Below are 19,868 nucleotides of genomic sequence, written 5' to 3' on the forward strand. Positions count from 1 at the left end.
CTCCACACCTTCTCTTCAGTTGATGCACTCCTTGCTCCCTGTTAAGTCTTAGGGAAGAAGCATTGCTGTGGCCCAGCTTTGGCAGGTAAGGATCCCTTTCCTGAAAGTCTTGGTTTTTGCTATCAGTCCCTCCACTGTCTGTGCTGCTAACTTTGTTTGCTCTCGCTCTTCTTCATTTTTGATACCCAGGGCAAGACATCTGGTGCTCAAATCTGGCCCGTTTAGTGCTGAATCGCGTAAATTTTGCTGCAGGATGCTCTGAGCCACGTCAGAGCAGAGGACGTTAGGCATGTCATGCTGTGGGAAGGCACTTCTTTGATCCTGATCAGCCCTTGCCAGAGCTTCCTTCAGAGACACCTCTCAGAGAGCAGAACATCCATCTCCTGTCCTTAAAAATGACCAATTGCAAAGGCATCTTGGAATGGCAGAAAGATCACAACTGATCAGTTTGCCCTGCACAAATGTCATGCTGGGTCATATATTGGTGCCTGGCCAGCTGAACAGTCTGGTTCAAATAAAGCACCCTCTATCCGTAGGTAGGAAGTTATTCATTTCCTCTTATATCCACAGGGATTAGTGCTTGTCCTGCTTTAAATAAAATCCCATCTTGCACATGTGCACACACAAACACTCAATCCTTTGCTTAGTAACAAGAGGGGAGATGCCTGTGGTCCCTCGTCCTCCCAGCACAGCCACACACTGCACACAAACTGTTTTAATGCCTTTATCATCCCACCCAGGCAGCTTTCAGGAGCATTCAGCACTTCCTCAGCTGCTTTCTTTGTGCTGCAGCTCACGCTGCATCTTTATGCCATGGCCCAAAGTGACACAATGGGATTGTCCCATCCCCCGGAGGGGCAGTGGCTCCTTGTTTATCTGACTCCATCCTGGTTGTGCCAGGGCTCCTCCAGTAAGTGCTCCAGGTGCTGACTTTGCAGCAGTGTGGGTCCAAGCTCACTGTGGCTCTGCCTGTTTCAGGGGTTTATATCAATTTGGGACTGGTTCCCTGCATTGGATTGCCTTCGCCCTATCGCTTGGGGCCCTGACTGCTGCCAAATTTTGTCTCTGTGTGACAGCTGCATTGATGATTCTTGTGTCTTGAGAGGTGGGAAGATAAACAAGAAGAATCTAGAGGTTTATCTTTTTATCTTCCCCATGAGCCACTAGAAATCCTTCACCACTTTTGCTCTGATCATTTCAGGTGCTGGAGCATTTCTTGAGATGCTGGAGCGAGCCCAGGGAAGCGCAATGGAGCTAGGGAAGGGTCTGGAGCACAAGTCCTATGAGAGGCAGATGAGAGTGTTTGGCCTGGAGAAAAGAAGGCTCAGGGGAGACCTTGTTGCTTTCTAAAACTCCCTGACAGGAGGTTGTAGCCAGGTGGAGGGCAGACTCTGCTCCCAGGGAACAAGGGACAGGACAAGAGGAACTGCCCTCAAACTGTGTCAGGAGAGGATTGGACATCAGGAAGAATTTCTTCACTGAAAGGGTGGTCAGGCATTGGAAGGGGCTACCCAGGGAGGTGGTGGATTCCCTATCCCTGGAAGTGTTCAAGAAAGGACTGGACATGGCACTCAGTGCTCTGGGCTGGTTGACAAGGTGGTGATTGGTCACAGGTTGGACTTTATGGTCTTGGAGATCTTTTGCAACCTTAATGATTCCGTGATTGTCTGATTTCCTTAGTGGCTCTATGGTTTTTCAGGTATAACTAGAAATGCTCAAAAGTTCATAGACATTCAGGCCACTGTTCTCTGCAAGCTTCATCTTATCTGCATTCAGGCTGATATGCTGTTCTCAGCATCTCCTTGGGGCAGCTCACAGTCTGGAATCACAGCTGGGAATCCTTCTTCTTCAACACTTCCAGTTACAGTAGAAACTGTCATCAGCTACCACCTTGGTGCCTTGGGAGTCCCTCCACTCTGTGTCTTAGTTTCTGCTAGGAACACTGTAATCGTGATCATAATCCCAGCACTCACATTCTGTCAGGTGTGATAAAGATGATCATGAATCCAGTTTAAGATCCTGTCCTGACTCATAAGAAACACCGGATGAATTTGATACATCAAATTGAGCCTGACTTCTGTTGCTGCTGCAGACTGGTGACTTCAATCCTGTAGACACCGGTTTGGCATCAGTGTCGGTTCTCATTTTATGCAGATACTTGTAGTTTTTCTTTTTCCTCTGCCACTGATGTATTCTCTGCTCCTTTCTCGATAGGTCTCTTGACATCTCTCCTTTATAAAGTTTTCTCTCAGTAACACTGAGAGTGCCAACAGACTTTCATGTTTTGGCAGCCTGAATTTCAGGTTTGTAATCAGCCTTTTGAAGTAGGCTTCAGCCTCCCTAAACTATGAGGCAACACTTTTCATTGGAAGGCTAAACAGGGGCTATGGGGACTTTTTCCTCTGCTCCCTCAGACTGAAGATGTCCTAGTGGTGCACTACACTTACCACATGGCTTGCTTAGCAATGGATGGTCTTTCTGAGTGTCCTTTGTCATAAGACCAAGTGATAATGTGCCATATTTCATGGCAACCTACCAAGAGCTTGCAACTGGGCTCAAAATAGCCTCAACTCTAAGTCACTGCTGTAAATTGTAAGTCCCATTACTGCAGTCTAACGCTGCTGCTAATGAGTGTTCCTGGAGCTCTACTGCAGGTGACCTTGCAGCCCAGCCAGGGCTAAAACTGGCTCTGGTTCAGTGTGGTAGCTGTGGTTATGGCTATAGTATGTTATTTGAGCACTGTGAGTATCCTGAAATTCCTTGATTTCCCAAACCATTCTTTGTTTTCTTAGAAAACCCAACTCTTCCTTGCAGAGGCCAGACCAGCCTGCTTGAGCGGGGGGTTCTCAACAGCAAGCAGCCAGCTGGGCAAACCTCTGGGAAAGGCAATCCAGGACCGGGAATAGAGGTCAGGGAAGAAGGAAGTGCTATTAAACCCATGAAAATACTGTTGCTAAGCATTTCTAATTACATTTCATGTACGGTTGTGTTCCTCCTATGGGTACAGGTCCACAAGAGTTTGGTGTTTTCTGTAGTGTATCTTGGGCATCGCGGGGTGGATTAGCAGTTTGCCTTCCATTTAATCTGATTACAGATGAGGAAGACATAAGAAGGCTCGACCCTGTCCTATACAGCACAATTTCTGTACTCCCCTACCCAGCCATCCTTCCACTGCCCCACCTTGCCCCCTTCCAGCCCCACTGATGTGGGATGTGAAGCAGTAAGGCGGTGGCATCTTTTCTCTCCAGGTTGGTCCTGTAGCAAAACAGTCCCATGAGTGAGGGCAGTTTCTGCTTCCTTCTTCACAGGGATGACTCCCAAGCTCTCCTCTTCCCTCTGGATAGCAACAGGATTGGGTCTACTCCTTGCCTCTTTCCATGACAGAGGGCCCATATTTAAGGCTCTAAAAAGCAGCAGGATAAACAATGAAATGATATGACAAGAGGGAACAAAAGTCATTGTCATCTCCCATGAGCTATCTGTATGCTTTGAAGCATGAGATTTGATTATCCCAGTCATAACAATGCCTAATAATACTGAAAGATAGTAGCAAGGCTCATAAATCAGTGTTAAAAGATTAAAACCTTTTAAAAGATCCTTTGCACCCCCAAGGAATAAAATCCAACTGTCAACAGCATAAGCTCACCTTCGGTTCTATCTGTTGACTCTTTCCATGTCATCAACCATAACAACTGACAGAGATTCTTCAAGGCAAATTTAGGCCAAAACATCTCACTTCATCCTCTGCCTCCAAGGCCATTAAATTATGTCTGTGGTGACACCTGCACAACTCATTTGTGGGTTTAGGCAGCTCTAAATGGAGCAATAATGTTACTAGGTTGTTTTCCAGGCTTAGATGAGTTGGGATTACAATGCCTATGAAGTTCCACAGTGTTCAAACAATCAGAACATCCTTTGCCACTTTGGATTTTGCAATGGTTTCTGTCACATGAACTGTCTCTTCATGGTGAGGAAACTGAGAGTGTCACTCCTGACACCTACAGGAATGATGTCATGCAGGGAAACTCTCTCTGCTTCTGCCTCTTTTGATTTCAACCAGGAGTTTCCAGGTTCCCCGGTGACAGTGTTTAAAGCCCATTTCACCATGCAAAGCCAGTGGTTATTTTTTAATCCAGTTTCAGATTTACAGTCATTCAATACAATTTTTTTCCTGTAATCCTTACGATACACAAGGACTTTCAATCAACTCGATTCTTTCTCTCTTAAAAAAACCCCACAATTTCTCATTGAGGGAAATCTTTCATTTGCCAGACTGAAACATGGGAAACTGCAGCTTTTTTTGTGAGGCAAGACTCTGAACTCACAGAAAGAGCTCTACTTTTGCTGTGCTGACCTACCTCTGACACAAGGAGTCTATCACTTCTGGTTGCCCGTGAAAAGTTACCTCAGCAGCCACCAAAGATGGCAGTGGAGCTCCTCAACCTGTGCAACTCAGAGCGCCTGCTGCCTCCCCATCTGCTTGTGCTCATCCACACTACCACTCCAGGCTGGCTGCACTTTCCATGGGGGAGCTCAAGTGGAAGAGTGTCTCACAGCGAGCTGTTACTGGTGAGGGATAACGCCATTCGTGTTGTATCACCACACAATGATGGGCTTCTTTTTCTTTCCTTTTTTTTTTTTGTACAATTTGCAGTTTCCTTATGAAAAATCTCGTTCCTGAAAAGGACTTCTCAGTTTGACTCTTTGGGGAGGTCACCTACTCAACTGCTGTTGGCCGTTTTCTGTCATACACGAGGTAGGAAATAGCAGCCTGATTTCAAATTTGGCAGCAAGTTGGATTCTCCTTCCACTCCTCAACATTTAATTCACCTACTTAGCACTGTAAAGTGTAACATATGACCTCCTTGCACGCCCTAGTTATATTGCTCATTAGACTGTGCAGTTTAACAAGATTTTCAGTGACCCCATGGCTAATAGCCCACTATTCTTAGAAAGATCCTTACCTTCCAGCACAACTGCTTGTCAGTAATGTTAGTTGGATTGCAAAATCACCAAGTTCAAAGCTACTCAAAAAGAGGAAGGGGAGAGCAATATCCCAATTTGTCCTTCTGCCACCCTGTAATGTGAAAACAAGGGGTGCTATTACTACTTTTTTTTTCCCCTTCTGCTACTGCTGTATGCGTTGCTTCCAGTGAGGATTTGGGTTCTGCTGTGCTAAGGCAGCTCTCAGAAACAAGCAGCCTAAGGAGCTGTGACAGGCAAAGGAAGCACTTTTAGTCCAGTTTTCCAGATATAAAAGCAGAACATGCAGACTTGTCTGCAATCAAGCAGGAAACCAAGGGCAGAGCAGCACCGTGAACTCAGGCCTCTGATTGTCAGGTCTGCATTTTCATCACACTCCTGAGCATCCCTGTTTGTCTTTGAACTCGTCCAGGGCGATATAACACTGCACCAAAGGCGAGTGAGTGCTCACTCACAGAGCTCCTTCTGCAAAGCAGCTCCTAATGCAGAGCTCTCTGAATACTTTACAGTCAGCTCTGTGCAGCATGTCATCCAGGCATGGAATTCACTGCCATAAGAGGATGTTGAGTCAAAGGCTGTAACTGAGTTTCTTGAAGGATTGAAAAACAGCCTGGTTAGTTTAGGCAACGGGGCTGCCTTTCTCTTTTTTTGGGCGGAGGGGTTCATTTTGTACAGGGTTTAGGGCTGCTGAGTCCAAGACTGGGTGCTGATGTGAAGCTGCTGAACTGCCAGACAAAAAAATTAGTGATTGTGGTGTGTTTTTTTTTTTCCACTAGAAGAAGTCTTTCTCTTTTTTATTTAGTGTTTTATTTGTTTTGCCCAGGAGTGGCAGAAAGAGACTTTTCTCTTGCTCAGAACTTCACCAGAAGTTTCTCACAAAACTTTCAGCATATGTGACACTCACTAAAAAAGCCAAAAAACAACAACAACAAAACCAAAACAAAAACCCCAAACAAACAATCAAACAAACAAAAACCCACACCAAAAAAAATCAACCAAAAAACCCCAAGAAAAACCTGTCAGGCCAGACAGGAAATCTGTTTGTTTCTTTGCACTTATGTTTCCACAGGGCTGGTGAATGCAGCATGCAAAGTAGCTGAGATTGCAGTACTGTTATGTCTAGAGGATTTTAGAATGGTTTTTACCCTGGAGAAAAAAAACCAAAACAACCACAAACCCAAAACATCGTCAAAAAACCTCTCATCCCAAAACAACAAAACACGGGGATAAGTAAGGGGAAGGGAAGAAGAGACAGGAAGCATCCTTGAGGTCAGGTGATTAAGTATTTTTGGACTGCCAAGGTGGTGATCTTAAGTGAAGATAATGTATTATGCAGTGGAAAGCTAATGAGACCAGGTCTGTTAAACATGGACTTGGTGTTACTTAGCTCTGGAGTGCTTCAAATTACACAGGCCCAGGTTGTATTTGATCACCGCTCCCGCCCTGACAAAGTGAGCAGCAGGCTTTTATATAATGTAAGCGATCATACACGGTGGGGAACGATCCTGCAGTGGCAGCGGAGGGAAGCTGATGACATAATGGGTCTTCTACATCTCGAAGTTATGTGATTCATCAATTAAATGAATTCAGTGGGATAAAGCAGCATGAAAGGGCAATTTCCCTGTAATACGCTGCCGCCTGATTAACTCTTCCCTCCCAATTCCAGCCGCTCCGCTCGGAATTTACCCTCCGCCGGTGTGTCCAGGAGGCTCGGGATGTGCAGCCCCTTCACTCCTGAGGCGGGCCGGGCTGCGGGACCGGGGTCCGGGACCAGGAGAGCTCTGGGCACTGCGGGCCCTGTCGCCGCCCTCCGCGGCTGCAGCACCGCTCCGTGCGGGATGCTCAGCCCCGCAGCCCCGCTCCGTGCGGGATGCTCAGCCCCACAGCACCGCTCCATGCGGGATGCTCAGTCCTGCACCGCCGCGGGTGCTGCGGGGGAACCCGCGGGCAGCCCCGGACGGGCTGCGGGGGGTCTGCAGGGCCCCTCTGCGCGCCGGGGGGCGGCTGCTCCGCGCACCTGTGCGGGCTGCTTGTGCATCCCCTCCGCGTTTCGCGGGATCCTGCCGGCTCCCCGCAGCCCATCCCGCAGCGGGCCGGGGCCGGGGCCGCCCGCATTGCGTCGGGGGCGCGGCGCGCAGCGTGCGGGGGCGGCCGGCCCGGGGGCAGCGTGCATCCCTCCCTCTTTCCTTCCCTCCTCCCGCCTGTCCCGGCCCCCCGGCTCCCCCGCCCTCCCGCTCCCCGAGCTGCACCAAACAGCTCTCAGGTTTCTGCTGATACTGCAGCGTCAAGAAATGGCTCGAGTTTGCTCCTCGCTCCTCTTATGCATTCAGCAGCCCTCTCGCTCCTGCCACACGCGCCCAGCTCCTGCCTCCTCCTGCTGCCTCTGCTGCTGGGACGAGCCAAGACCGACTCCGGGGATGCGGCTGCAGGGCTGCGGCGCTCTGACATCTCGCCAGCCGCCGCTGCCCAGCGCCCGTCTCCTTTTCCAGCTGTCCTAAGGGGAGAGAGCTGGAGAGCCAGCGGCTATCTAGGACTCCTTGATTTTATTTACTAACTCAAGCCTTTTGGAAAAGGTACTTTGCACTCTTTTCCACACACTACCCCCCCCCACCCCCCACTGCGGTTCTCAGCAGAAACTAATTAAACCCACTCGCCCTTGGTGCAGCCTAAGACAGTGTATGAATATTTCAGTGTCTCGCAGGCAGCCCTGTAAAGCGATCGCTGTGTTATAAAGAGGGGCGCAAGAGGAGGAGGAGGAGGGTGAAGTTTGCCGCTGCGGTTTTTGTTTTGGTTTGGTTTTTTTGGATGCTGCTGCAAGGCGACTTGACGCATTCCGGCACTGGCTCCTACTCCTGACCAGCGCATCTCACTCGGAGCAGGTAAGGAAAAGCCCCTTCTCGCCCCCCGCCCCGCGCTGTTACACTCTATTTTGGACGGTTTGGGTCTGGGATGTCGATCTCCCTCCCCTCGTCTCTCTCGGAGTTGTGTTTAGCTCCTGCAAAGTAAGACAGGAGGTGCTTTGCTCTCCTTGCCCTAATCCCCCTAATTGGTGTGATGAAGTTGTCAGAGCTCAGCTAAGTCTCCACAGCCTGTGAAGAGGGGGAGCGCGGTACTCAGGAGACTCCTTGCAGGAGCTGACCCCGCTGAAGTTGCTTGGGAAGCCCTCCCGAAGAGCTCAGGGCACATTCCTGCCTCGGAGGCCCTGGTGCATGTCCGGGGATGTGTAGGAACGCGTAGGGCTCCGCATGTGCTGCCGTAGTGGGCAGAGCGGGATGTTCTTGCTCGTGTGAAATCCAATCCATTGCGCCTGAGCGTGTGTGTGTGTGGTGGGGCTCGGGGGCTGGTTTATTCTATTTCTTTCCTCCCTGGTAGCCTCCATCCTGCAAGTGAGCTTTATGCCCTCAAAAAGCAGAGCATTTCCATCCCTCCCTCCCTTCCCGGCAAGAGGAGAGGACCAGGGCAGTGGAAGGGGGAGGAGAAAGGAAGGGGGGGGGGGGCAGGTGATGGAAATTTGCTGAGTTGGCATTGCAAGGACTTGCCTCCCAGCCGGCCCATGATTTATTTATTTATATATATATTTATTTATTTTATGTGTATGTACGTGTGTGTGTGTGTGTGTGTGTGTGTAGTGTGTGTGTGTGCGGTAGCTTCGTGACAGCAGCTGCGGTGATGGTCGAGCCGGCGAGAAAAGTGGACGGAACGAGTTAAAGGCTAAAGGAGACGGCTGGGGAGGGGACCCCGGCCTGGGGTGCGCTCCATAGACCTTCAGCCTCCCGGCCTGGGGGACGGGACAGGATCCCTCACCTTACCTGCCCTCTTCCCCCCCAAAGGTACTTCTTCCCTCTTTCTTCACCCTCCCATCATCCCTAATGCCCCTCCCTTCATCCCACCCCTCCTGTCCCCTTTTGGGTATTTCCATGCTTTAGGCTCCTCACCCATCCCTTCCTCAAGCTCCCCATCCCACCTCATCATCCCTCCCTGCAGTCTCCGACCCCCCTCATCCCTGAACTGCCCTGGGTCTCTCTGCTCTCCTCCATCCTCCTCCTCCTCCTCCCTTTCCCTCACTCCTCCCCTGCCCCGTGGCCCCTTCCCCGTGTGTCACCATGACCGTGATGGCCGGAGAAAACATGGACGAGACTTCGGCGCTCCCTGGCCACCCCCAGGATAGCTACCAGCCCGCTGCCCACGACGACCACGAGTGCTGTGAGCGCGTGGTGATAAACATTGCTGGACTGCGCTTTGAGACGCAGCTCAAGACTTTAGCCCAGTTCCCCAACACGCTGCTGGGCAACCCCAAGAAGCGCATGCGGTACTTTGACCCCTTGCGCAACGAGTACTTCTTCGACCGCAACCGGCCCAGCTTTGACGCCATCCTCTACTACTACCAGTCCGGGGGGCGGCTGCGCCGGCCGGTCAACGTCCCCCTGGACATGTTCTCTGAGGAGATCAAATTCTATGAGCTGGGTGAGGAGGCCATGGAGAAGTTCCGGGAGGATGAAGGGTTCATCAAAGATGAGGAGAGGCCCTTGCCGGAGGGGGAGTACCAGCGCCAAGTGTGGCTCCTCTTTGAGTACCCAGAGAGCTCTGGGCCGGCAAGGGTTATTGCGATAGTCTCTGTCATGGTGATCCTCATCTCCATCGTGATCTTCTGCCTAGAGACATTACCTGAGCTTAAGGAGGACAAGGAGTACACAGTGCATCGCACTGACAACACCACCCAGGTCTACAAATCCAACATCTTCACAGATCCCTTCTTTGTTGTGGAGACCCTGTGCATCATCTGGTTCTCCTTTGAGCTGGTGGTGCGCTTCTTTGCTTGCCCCAGCAAGACTGATTTCTTCAAGAACATAATGAACTTCATTGACATTGTGGCCATCATCCCTTACTTCATCACCCTGGGCACCGAGATGGCCGAGCGGGAGGGGACTCAGAAAGGAGAGCAGGCCACCTCCTTGGCCATCCTGAGAGTCATCAGACTGGTAAGAGTCTTTCGAATCTTCAAACTCTCCCGGCACTCTAAGGGCCTCCAGATTTTGGGACAGACCCTCAAAGCAAGTATGAGAGAGCTAGGTTTACTAATCTTCTTCCTCTTCATTGGGGTGATTCTGTTCTCTAGTGCTGTATATTTTGCTGAGGCTGAAGAACCTGAGTCTCATTTCACAAGTATCCCTGATGCTTTCTGGTGGGCGGTGGTATCCATGACCACTGTGGGCTATGGTGACATGTACCCTGTGACAATTGGAGGCAAAATCGTAGGCTCCTTGTGTGCCATCGCTGGTGTGCTGACAATTGCCCTGCCTGTACCTGTCATCGTGTCCAACTTCAACTACTTCTACCACCGAGAAACAGAAGGGGAAGAACAGGCTCAGTTACTTCACGTTAGCTCCCCTAATTTAGCATCTGACAGTGATCTCAGTCGCCGCAGCTCCTCCACAATCAGCAAATCTGAGTACATGGAAATCGAAGAGGATATGAATAATAGCATAGACAATTTTAGAGAGGCTAATCTCAGAACTGGCAACTGCACTGTAGCCAACCAAAACTGCGTTAATAAAAGCAAGCTGCTGACTGATGTGTAAACAAAAAAAAAAAACCACCAAAAACCAAAATCCCCACTCACAGCTTGAAGACTTTAGTGACACAGTCACAGTTTGTAGATGCTTTACTGATAGTCTTTGAATGCTTTATTTACCTCGTAAATGCATTGTTGCATTGCGAATCTTTGCTCTGCGATAAAGAAGCTTCCAGGATCCATGAAAGATAAAATTTTTGTTTATTTTCAAAAAAGCATTTTCCACCTGGCTATTGATAACCATTTGAACTAGTTTAGTTTTAAGCCGTATGACGTTAGACCTAAACTTTTCCTCTCCCATCGCCCTTTTTTTTTTTTTTTGGATAAAGTTAACTTAAAACTAAGCAAGACAGTTTTTAGAGCTATAAAGCATATGCATGGATTCCAGTAAAAATATTCTGCAAAACACTGCACAGTTGCAAGAAAGTGCATCAGATAATAATAGTAAAAAAAGATTAGCCAAAACCCTTGGCAAACACTTGCCGTGGCTTTTATGAAGGAGCGCAAATTTTTCCTTCCACCCCCTCTGTGAAGGATTCCATACTTCCAACCTACAGATCCACACAGCACCTTATTAAAAACGTACTTTAGCTTGGTCTCTTTTGCTGTCAGTAGGAGAACTATTCTAAAAGGAAAATAACAAGCGAAACTGAAGACAAAACATCTGCAATGCTGCTAAGTTCTCTTACGTGCAGATGATAAAAACACACTTTTCTTTTTCCCCCCACCCTGTTTGGAACTGGATACAAAACTTTAAGCCCCTCTGTTGCAAGATAGCACAATGGAGTTTAATATAAGCATGTTTGAATTTGATACTATTTATTTTATAATCGCATGCTTGAAACGTTACCTCAGACAATAGCGGATAAGCTTTCGTTTGAACTGAATCTTCTAAAAATAGGTCCTTTATCTCTCTTTTTTCTTTTCTTTTTTTTTCTTTTTTTCTTTTTGATTTGCATTCACCAGAAGTGCACTCCTTAATTTATTAAATCGTTGACTAGTAATTTAAAGTACTGTATTTAAGTGCGTATGTTAGTCAAATGGGAACAATAACTTTTGGAGATCAAAGCATGTTCGAATATTCAGCATTATGGCCTATTTGATTAAAATGTAACTTGAACTAATTAATGCATGAATTCAATGATAATAATAATAATAATAATAACAACAATAATGATAAGAATAAAAATAAAAAAAAATGTGCTTGATAGACTGAGGGCCTGAATGAACTGATTAGAGAAACCTGATTGTTTTCCTGCATTGCTCAGGGAAATGTGTTGGCTTTTGTCCAGGTGTTGTCGGAAAGGAACATATCCCATCCCTTAAAGGGAAAGCTATATGGAAAATTAAGAAGTCCAGTTATATATAGCAACACCTAAAACCTAGTATCCTTTATAGCTGAAAGGTGCAGATGCATGCTTTTTGGTGCATTCTCAGAATGTAAATGAAACTTATCTATTATATGCATCCAAATTGCAGCAGCTGGTTTCTTTTGCAGTCATCAGTTGAGACTTTTTTGTATTCCCCTAAAACTCGCTGAAGAGACTCAACAGATTGATTTAGATAGTTGCGCAGTGCCTTTATCTTACATCCCCTAAATTGCTGAAAGTGCCTCCAGGAACTGAGCTGATCCGAGATGTTGAAGGAAAGGGCAAGGCATAGGCACGCTGTCACAGGTGTTCTGTGCTGTCCCCTGGCACAGCACAGGAGGGGGTAGAGAGAGAAGGACCAAGTGTGAGTGAGAGGGACGCAGAAGAGGTGGGCAGAGACCACCAGTGCCCATGGGATACCTTCCTTCCCCAGCCAATCTCATGCCACAGGGCTCAGCATCTGCTTCTGCCAAGTAACTCATAGTTGTGTTTGTGCAAGGCTTCAGGTTCCCCTTGGTTGTTTATAGCTATCATTGTATCTGCCCTTCCTTTCCCTGAGATGGCTTTTTGGTAGCCTGTCCCTTCATGGCAGGACGCAGGAGGAATTAGGGACCAGCATGAGCTACGGTGTCGCCCAGTCAGGCAACCAGACTGGAGGACTGTGCTTTTCTTTCCCGTACATTTGCCAGGTGGGTGGGTGGGAAAGCCTTTCCAGTGCCCTCCCATCCCTGTCTCCTCTCCTCCTCCATCCCCTTTTGGCAGACTGTCAGATCTTAAATCCCATCACCGATCATTTGAGCCATATTCTTCTTTCTGGTCCCTATTCTTACTCCCAGCATCATCTGGTGAAGGAAGCAATGCTAGGAGAAGGTATCTTCTGCAATATGCCAGCCTTGATTGCTAGGCCCTGGAAGATAATAACCTTTGATCTGAACTAATGTAGGCACTAATCTTTGTTTTTTAAATGGACAAAGTTGAGGATCTTCGTTCTGCACTTAGCATGTGGCCAACTGCTGTTGAACACTTCTCCTTCCGCATTGTACAGATCCTTTCTTCCCCTGTCTTTCTGATATATGTACATATGTGTATAAATATATATATATATGTATGTCTGCTCCTGTGTGTGTCACATACATATGCAGACATGTATATATAAAATCAAGGCACTTAGAGTTATAAAACAATCCTAACTCTGCAGTTACGCACAAGCTTGACCTGCCAGGTTTCCAGAAAGACTTGACTTTATTTCTCACTGTGTGACTTCTGTCAATCTTAGAGATGAGGAAGCGATTAAGAACTGAGGGAGCTCTAACTCCTGCAAGAAATGCAAAGCATCAGATACAACAGGGCATTACATCCTCTAGGTAGATGTTGTAAAGCTTCTTTCCTGTCCCCTGCTCACACCCCTGCCCATTGCACTCCTCTCTCCCCATTAAATTCTAGTGGTCCTGATCTTCCCAAACTCTTGAATTCTAGGGTGTGACTTCTGATGTCAAAATGGACTTGAATGCTGCACTCAGCTTATAAAACCACCAACTGAACTAAACAGCAATAATCATTTCAGTGCTACAGGACTGATGATCAGAAAGATGTATTTGGGAGATGAGGCCTCACTTTGGTAACTTCTAACCCCAGCTGGGTATTGCACACCTTAATTTAATGTGCAGAGTGATAATCATTCTGCATATATGCAGAGAAAAGTGCTGCATGCAGCAATTCTTCTTTGTCAGGAGACAAAAGGTCTTCAGGGCCCAGGGTGGTTTGGGGAGCCTGAATGTTGCTTTGTCCATTTATAGCTCACTGCAAAGGATCTCAATACATATGGAGTACAGGAATTAACCTCATGTAGCATAGGCATGCATTTTCAACAAGTTTGACACACAAAAAAATGCCACCACCAACAAAAAAAAGGCTCTTACTCCCTATACACAGGAGTGCTGAAATGTCTTTGTGGGCTTGAAGGTGCACTTAAAAAACTGCCTGTTCTTACCACTAAGCATCTTTCTTTCTTTTTTTCTTTCTTTTTTTTCCCCCCTCTTTCCTCTCTTTTTTTCTTCCTCTTTTGGCCCTTACATTTCTTTTTGCCACACATGGACTCGATGGGATTGTTTATGTAGTTGGAAGAGGACTGGAAATGAGCTGAGGGCCAGTTTATTAGTGCTTCTCTGAAAGAGTCAAGAGAATTCACTTGGTAGGGAGAATTCTTTTGGTGGGGACCTTCCAGAAGCGATGCCCATGTTAAGCTGGACAGAGAAACCAGTAGATATGGCAGTCTTAGCTGGGCTGTAGTTTGGTGAGGGAAAGCAGCTACTCCATCATAAGGAATCACCACACAAGCCTCCTTCCCCAGCCACTGCTCCCTGCCTCTCTGTGCTTCTTTGCTGCCTCCAAAGAGCTTTTCCTTCATCCACTTGGTGAAGGGGATGAGGGAACTTACCTGGCAGGAGCAAGGCTCCAGTGCACTGCAGTGCAGAGGCAGGAATCCAGCAGGCTGGAATCACTGCCAGAATTCCCCATCTGGTCCTACCACACTTTGCTCCAGAGCACTAAGGAACAGGCAGAGGAGAGTGAAAATGAAAGACTCTGTACCCCGTTCCTTCACAGAACCGAGGGGTTGCTGCCAGACTGCCAAAAGCTCAAACCCTCTGTGTGGCAGCTCCAGCACAGACAATGAACTGGATTTATTTGCCCTTATGAGGAAGTTAGCGTGCAGTAAGCCAGGGTGTGAGTTCCCAGCATCCCAGCAAACCCATGCAGATTCCCTGCATGGAGTCTCCTAAGCCTTATCTCCACTGGGGACTTCAGGAAAGCTAATCCGAATCAATGAAAGGTGTGCATTCAAAGTAGATTTGTTAAACTGCTTTAAAGCCCAGCATGGACATTCTGTTGCAGTATTAAAGCAACCTTAATCTGATTTGGAGTCATTCTTTTTGAAGGGAAGTAACCTGAATTGAATTAAGGCTGCTTTAATTCTGAACACAATGGGGCTTAATGCAGTTTACCTCATCTGCCTCACAAGTTCATTCAGACAGATAAGCCTTTGGTAATCATTAGATGGACTGGAACTGACCCTGCTTGGCAGGGGGTGGCTGGGCAGAATGTGCCCACGTGCAACAAAACTCTTTAGTACATGAGTGCTGGAAATTCACAGCCTGGCTTACTGAGGGGATAACACGCTGATCCTGGCAACGGTTCTGGTGATTTCCTTCCTTTGTTCCTGGTTTACACATTTGTAGGTGTGAGGAGGGTCAATGCTGACAATGATCATGGCCCAAGGAAATTAATTTCCACTTAAAAAAGTCTCTTCACTGCACTCGTGCTCAACCTGATTTACTGTTGATCATGTGGACGAGCACTTGAAAGACAGTACGAAGCACTAGAGACAGGACAAAATTCAGCAAATGTCCTCTTGTTTGCAGCAGTGATTTTGCCCAAATGGAGATTTCAGGGATCAGACCCTTCTTAGCAAATCACTTGTTAGAGGTTGCTTTGGTCCAGATCAACAATTGATTGAGCAGTGGCAACTTTTATTGACAGGTTTTTGTTTGTTTGTTTTTGTTTTTTTTTTTTTTTTACTAAAGGACAATTGTTTTAAATAGGCAGAAGTACAGAAAGTTAGTTTCTGTTAGGAGAGAGCTGAAGCCCAAGTGTAACCTCTTTATTTCTAAGCATGAGGAACTGAGGGTGTTTCACTTTTCCATAGTTCACACTGGAACGGTGCAGTTTCTTATATGCTCAAATATTAAACAAAACACGATGAACAGTAGGACAGGAACATCTGAAATTAATTAGAAAAAGGTGGAAAATTGTATTTTAGAACAAAACCTTCTGCATACATGTGCAATCTACGGAGAGAATATATTCCTTCCCAAATATTAGCTGGATAACTCTTACTGGAGGGGTGCCATTCTGGATTAATCTTTTCCCCTAACATGAAGAAGAGGGAGTTACTGCAGCTTTTCCAGGGATGGTCTGATCCTATAGGCTTCCAGCAGCCTGATGCCAATGATATTCACAGTAATTTCAGACCCACATGGATGCGGAACCAGCTCCAAGGTGTGATTTACCCTCTGTGGCCACAGAGCTGGACAGAACTGGAAAGCTGTGCTTGCAATTGCACAACATGGCAAGTTTGTTCCAGACTTGCCCATTGCAAGTCTGAAACAGGCTCCTTCCTTGAGATGCTTTGACCAGGGACCTGCACTACAATTTTTATTGGACTTATTTCAGGCTTTCTTTTTTTTTTTTTTTTCTGTTTTCCATTGTTCTGGCTTTACTTAATCAGATGTAGAGAATTTATTTTTCCTGAAATGCTTACCAAGTATTCTTAAAGGTGTCAGTATTTGTATCTGCAAAACATGAAACTTCAGGGTGTTCTACTGTTTCGCTCAGTACAGGTGAACTTGCCACCGGTGAGGTCAACAATTTATGCTGTCAAGGCATAGCATGCTTTGATATTTTCAAAGGAAATAAAATGAAACTGAGGTCTTAACTGAAATTTGTCTCAAAGTTTCTGTTAATATCTGTGTAATTCTGTATATTTTACCTGTTCACAGGCTCTAGCAAATGTCACTATAAGTTACAAAAAAAAAAATCATCTTCCATTTCTAGTTTCTATAATAAAATGAAGACACTGCATTCAGTTCCTTTAGGTGCATCAGTCTTTGATCCATGTTATTGTTTCAGTGACATTTCTATAAATGTAATTGGGATCAAATGTATATTTTACTTTTGTACAAAAGTAAAAATGATATTTTTATGACTAAATTCAGCAAACCCTTACCTATAACCTGCTAAGATGAAATCTTTTTTTTTTCCTTTCCTTTCCATGTAAAACATTGTTTTTGCAGTATGTCGGTTTGAAATGAATAAATCACAGCTGTCAATGGAACTGTAAATGGCCTCTCAGACATACCTCTGACTTTAAAGATCAAATATTGCCGATGTGATATATATAAACTGAATAGTCTCCGTATGAAAGTGCACCATCAGGGCAACAAACCATTTAAGCTGACACAGCTGTACTTATTTCCACCATTTACAAATCGCTTATACTTTGGTCAAGTATGTACTTCATTGTCACATTACAGCTCATTTTACTTCCAGTAGTGAAATTGTTTGACTTACCATTTTTAGAACATCTGATGTTATGAGTTCTTGAACTATTTGAAATGCATAGTTTTCATCTATGCAGTTTTACCTGCTTCTGTACTCGTTCATCTGTTCATACTTGGCATCAATTAAAGATAATTTTTAAGGATCTTACCCAGGTTTATTCTGTCTGGTTATTTTCTGGAGTCTGGTTTCTCTGCTGTCACTGTTGGCCAGTTCCATCTGAAAGGAATGGTTGGTTTATTGGTGGTTTTCTTATTGAATGGTATAAGAAGTGGCAATGTAGTGAGTGGGAAATGGGGCTGTGGGCTTTGAGAGTCTTGTAAATGTCAACTCAAGCTTTACAGTGCAATTAATCCAAAGGTTTGGCTTCCATAGGCTTTGGATCTAGCCTCGAGTGAGTAATGTTCTGGGGCCAAACTCTGCTGCCTTCACTGCTGAGACATCACTCAGTTCCACCAAAAAAAGTAGAAATAAGATTAAACCTCCTGACTGTGTGAACACTGCGTTCTCCAAAGGCTTGTGGGTATCAATCACTGCCTGTGGCAGATGAAATCAGGTTTCAAACAACGGTGAGACTGATCACGGGGTTTGGTTAGGGTTGGGTTGAATGTCAGCAAGTTAAATGGACTTTGTCTTGTTTTCTTTTGAAAGTTGGTTTTTCAAGGTGTGTTTTGTGCAAACCAGTCTGATACAGCCACGTGTGCCGTGTCTCAGTGTTGTGTCATGTACAAAGAGGGCAATGAGATGAATGCTAATTATTTTCTGCCAAAGCTGTTGTGTGTTGGGAGTCCATCTACAGAGGCTGGCAGGTCTTTCTGTATGTAGGTGCAGTTTGTAACAGTGGAATGAATGTTGATTCACATATGGGTGAAATGAAGTGAAAATACCCTGACCTCTACACGAAGCAGAACATTTTATGTGGCCTGTCATGTGATTTAATTTACTTACTTGTTTTGCTTTCTTGGTCAAGAAAACCTTCCGTCAATGAAATCCTCATTCATCAGTAGCTTCAAGTATTTAGTTGGTCTGATTGAATATCACTTACAGGTTGTCAAAAATTGTTGTGTTGAGCTGTCAGCGGGGATTTGTAGTTGTCAGTCTTGAATGGGTCTGGTCCAGGACATTTGTCTGTTAGCTGCTCTGTGGTGGTGGTCTTAATTCAATGAGGTACTTGTGTCCATGCCTCACTTCAAGGGTGTGATCACTGTCATTGAGTTTGGTTGGCTCTAGGTGTGTCTAAAGTCTCATTGCTTCATCCTTTTCTCTTTCTTGTGTAGAAGAAAAGCCTGTTAATCATCTCTATGTAGGAATCTTCTCCCATTTGTTCAAGCTCCTGTTGTACTGTTTAGATCAGCTTCTAATGTTGCTGCATAACCTGTTTCCCCGAGTCTCCAATTCACTTGCTGTATAACCTATTTCTGTATCTCTCTGCTATTTTCTTCCCACTGTGGCCACACTTCATCTTGTGAAATACTGACCCTAGAGCCTTCACTGCTGGGTTCCTGCATGGTCTGTCTCACCACACATGGATCTAGATTAAAAGCTCCTTTTCCTTAGGACTGGAAATACAGTTCTTGTACCACAATCAGTTTTTTTGGAAGAAAGACCTTGCCTGTTTTTATCTGTGCTGCCTCCTCAGTGTAGAAAGTGCTCCCACTAGGTTCTTTTGGCCATGATGCTGCCAAGATGGCATCTCATCCTGTGTCATTCCTCATCTTTCCCACAATCTGTGCAGTCACTACTTTTTGGGATGTGGTCAGTTTTGCTAAGTGGGGGTTTTCAGGCAAAACTTGGTGCATTCAGGCCCAGGTCCTAGGACAGGGGTTTTGCCCTCTATAATGACTCCATTATAAAAAAGTAAATCAGCATTGTGTATTGGGTTAGTTGGGTGTCTGAGTTAATTCCTTACTTAATCTCAGAAGCAAATATGTGGGTTTTTCCCCCAAAATGCAAATCCACCCATGCTATCTTTTATATTTCGTCATTTACAAAAATGTTGCATATTGAGTCCTTCCTTTGGTTACACCAGGCCACTTCCTTATCTTGTAGGCTTCCTCTGAAGCATCCTACATTGAGGCAAAAACTGTGGCTCTGCAAATATAGTTTAGATGATCCTTGGAAAAGGCTCCTCTTTCTTCTTCAGCTGCTCTGACACAGGTTATAAGGGGAGCAATAATTCAGCAGACTGTCAACACAGAGAGATACAGTCTAGTCAGTAACAAGGTGCTATTTTTATATGTTACCTTCTTGATAGATTATAGATGATTTCAAAATAAATTTGATTTACCTAAAAGTTAGTCTTGGAGGTCACCCAGCTTGCATATACTGTTTGATTAATGGATACAAAATAACTGCTTTATGGAAACCTAGGAATCTCAGGTGTGAATATGTTCTCCCTTGCCATGCAGAAACCGAGTATTTCTACCTCAATGAGTGAGAATCCTGATACTCCAAAGCACAAAATTAATCTTAACCTCTGCTAGCAAAAATAAACTTTCACAAAGGTACACTCTTAGCCACTGTTAAAGTTTTATCCATCCTCTAAAGCATCTGCAGCAGGTGCCTTCAGGGCTCACAGTTTAAGTCAGATGGTCTGACTGCCAAAGAAAATCAGACCATCTGATTCAGTGCTGTCCCTGAGAGCAGCTGCTATGAACTGCCACGGCCAAACTCTGCAAATATGTGCTCCTGGAGTAAGCCAGAGCCCACAGAAGTGAATAGGATTGTATCTTTTCCCCTCAGAAGGTTGTAGAGGGACCATGATTTCATGCTCCTTTTCAGTCTGCTAAGAAGAAGAGAAACGTTCTGTACTTGAGGCTTCTAACAGG

General features: G+C 45.8%; 1 protein-coding gene across 2 annotated transcripts; it reads left to right on the top strand.

Moving 5' to 3' along the window:
• The first annotated feature begins 7,211 nt into the window (after positions 1 to 7,211).
• Positions 7,212 to 13,811, top strand: KCNA1 (potassium voltage-gated channel subfamily A member 1). Of its 2 annotated transcripts, XM_027701149.1 has the most exons (3): positions 7,212 to 7,556; positions 7,675 to 7,862; positions 8,613 to 13,811. In XM_027701149.1, exon 3 carries the CDS (start codon positions 9,087 to 9,089, stop codon positions 10,560 to 10,562), a length of 1,476 nt encoding a protein of 491 aa, XP_027556950.1. In that variant the 5' UTR covers positions 7,212 to 7,556; positions 7,675 to 7,862; positions 8,613 to 9,086; the 3' UTR covers positions 10,563 to 13,811. The 2 variants fall into 2 exon arrangements, with proteins under 2 accessions (XP_027556950.1, XP_027556951.1); XM_027701150.1 differs by having other exon boundaries at positions 7,212 to 7,862; positions 8,814 to 13,811.
• The last annotated feature ends 6,057 nt before the right edge of the window (positions 13,812 to 19,868 follow it).

Source organism: Neopelma chrysocephalum, unplaced genomic scaffold (assembly GCF_003984885.1).
Source record: "Neopelma chrysocephalum unplaced genomic scaffold, ASM398488v2 Primary Assembly neopelma1_149, whole genome shotgun sequence".
Classification (NCBI taxonomy): Eukaryota; Metazoa; Chordata; class Aves; order Passeriformes; family Pipridae; genus Neopelma; species Neopelma chrysocephalum.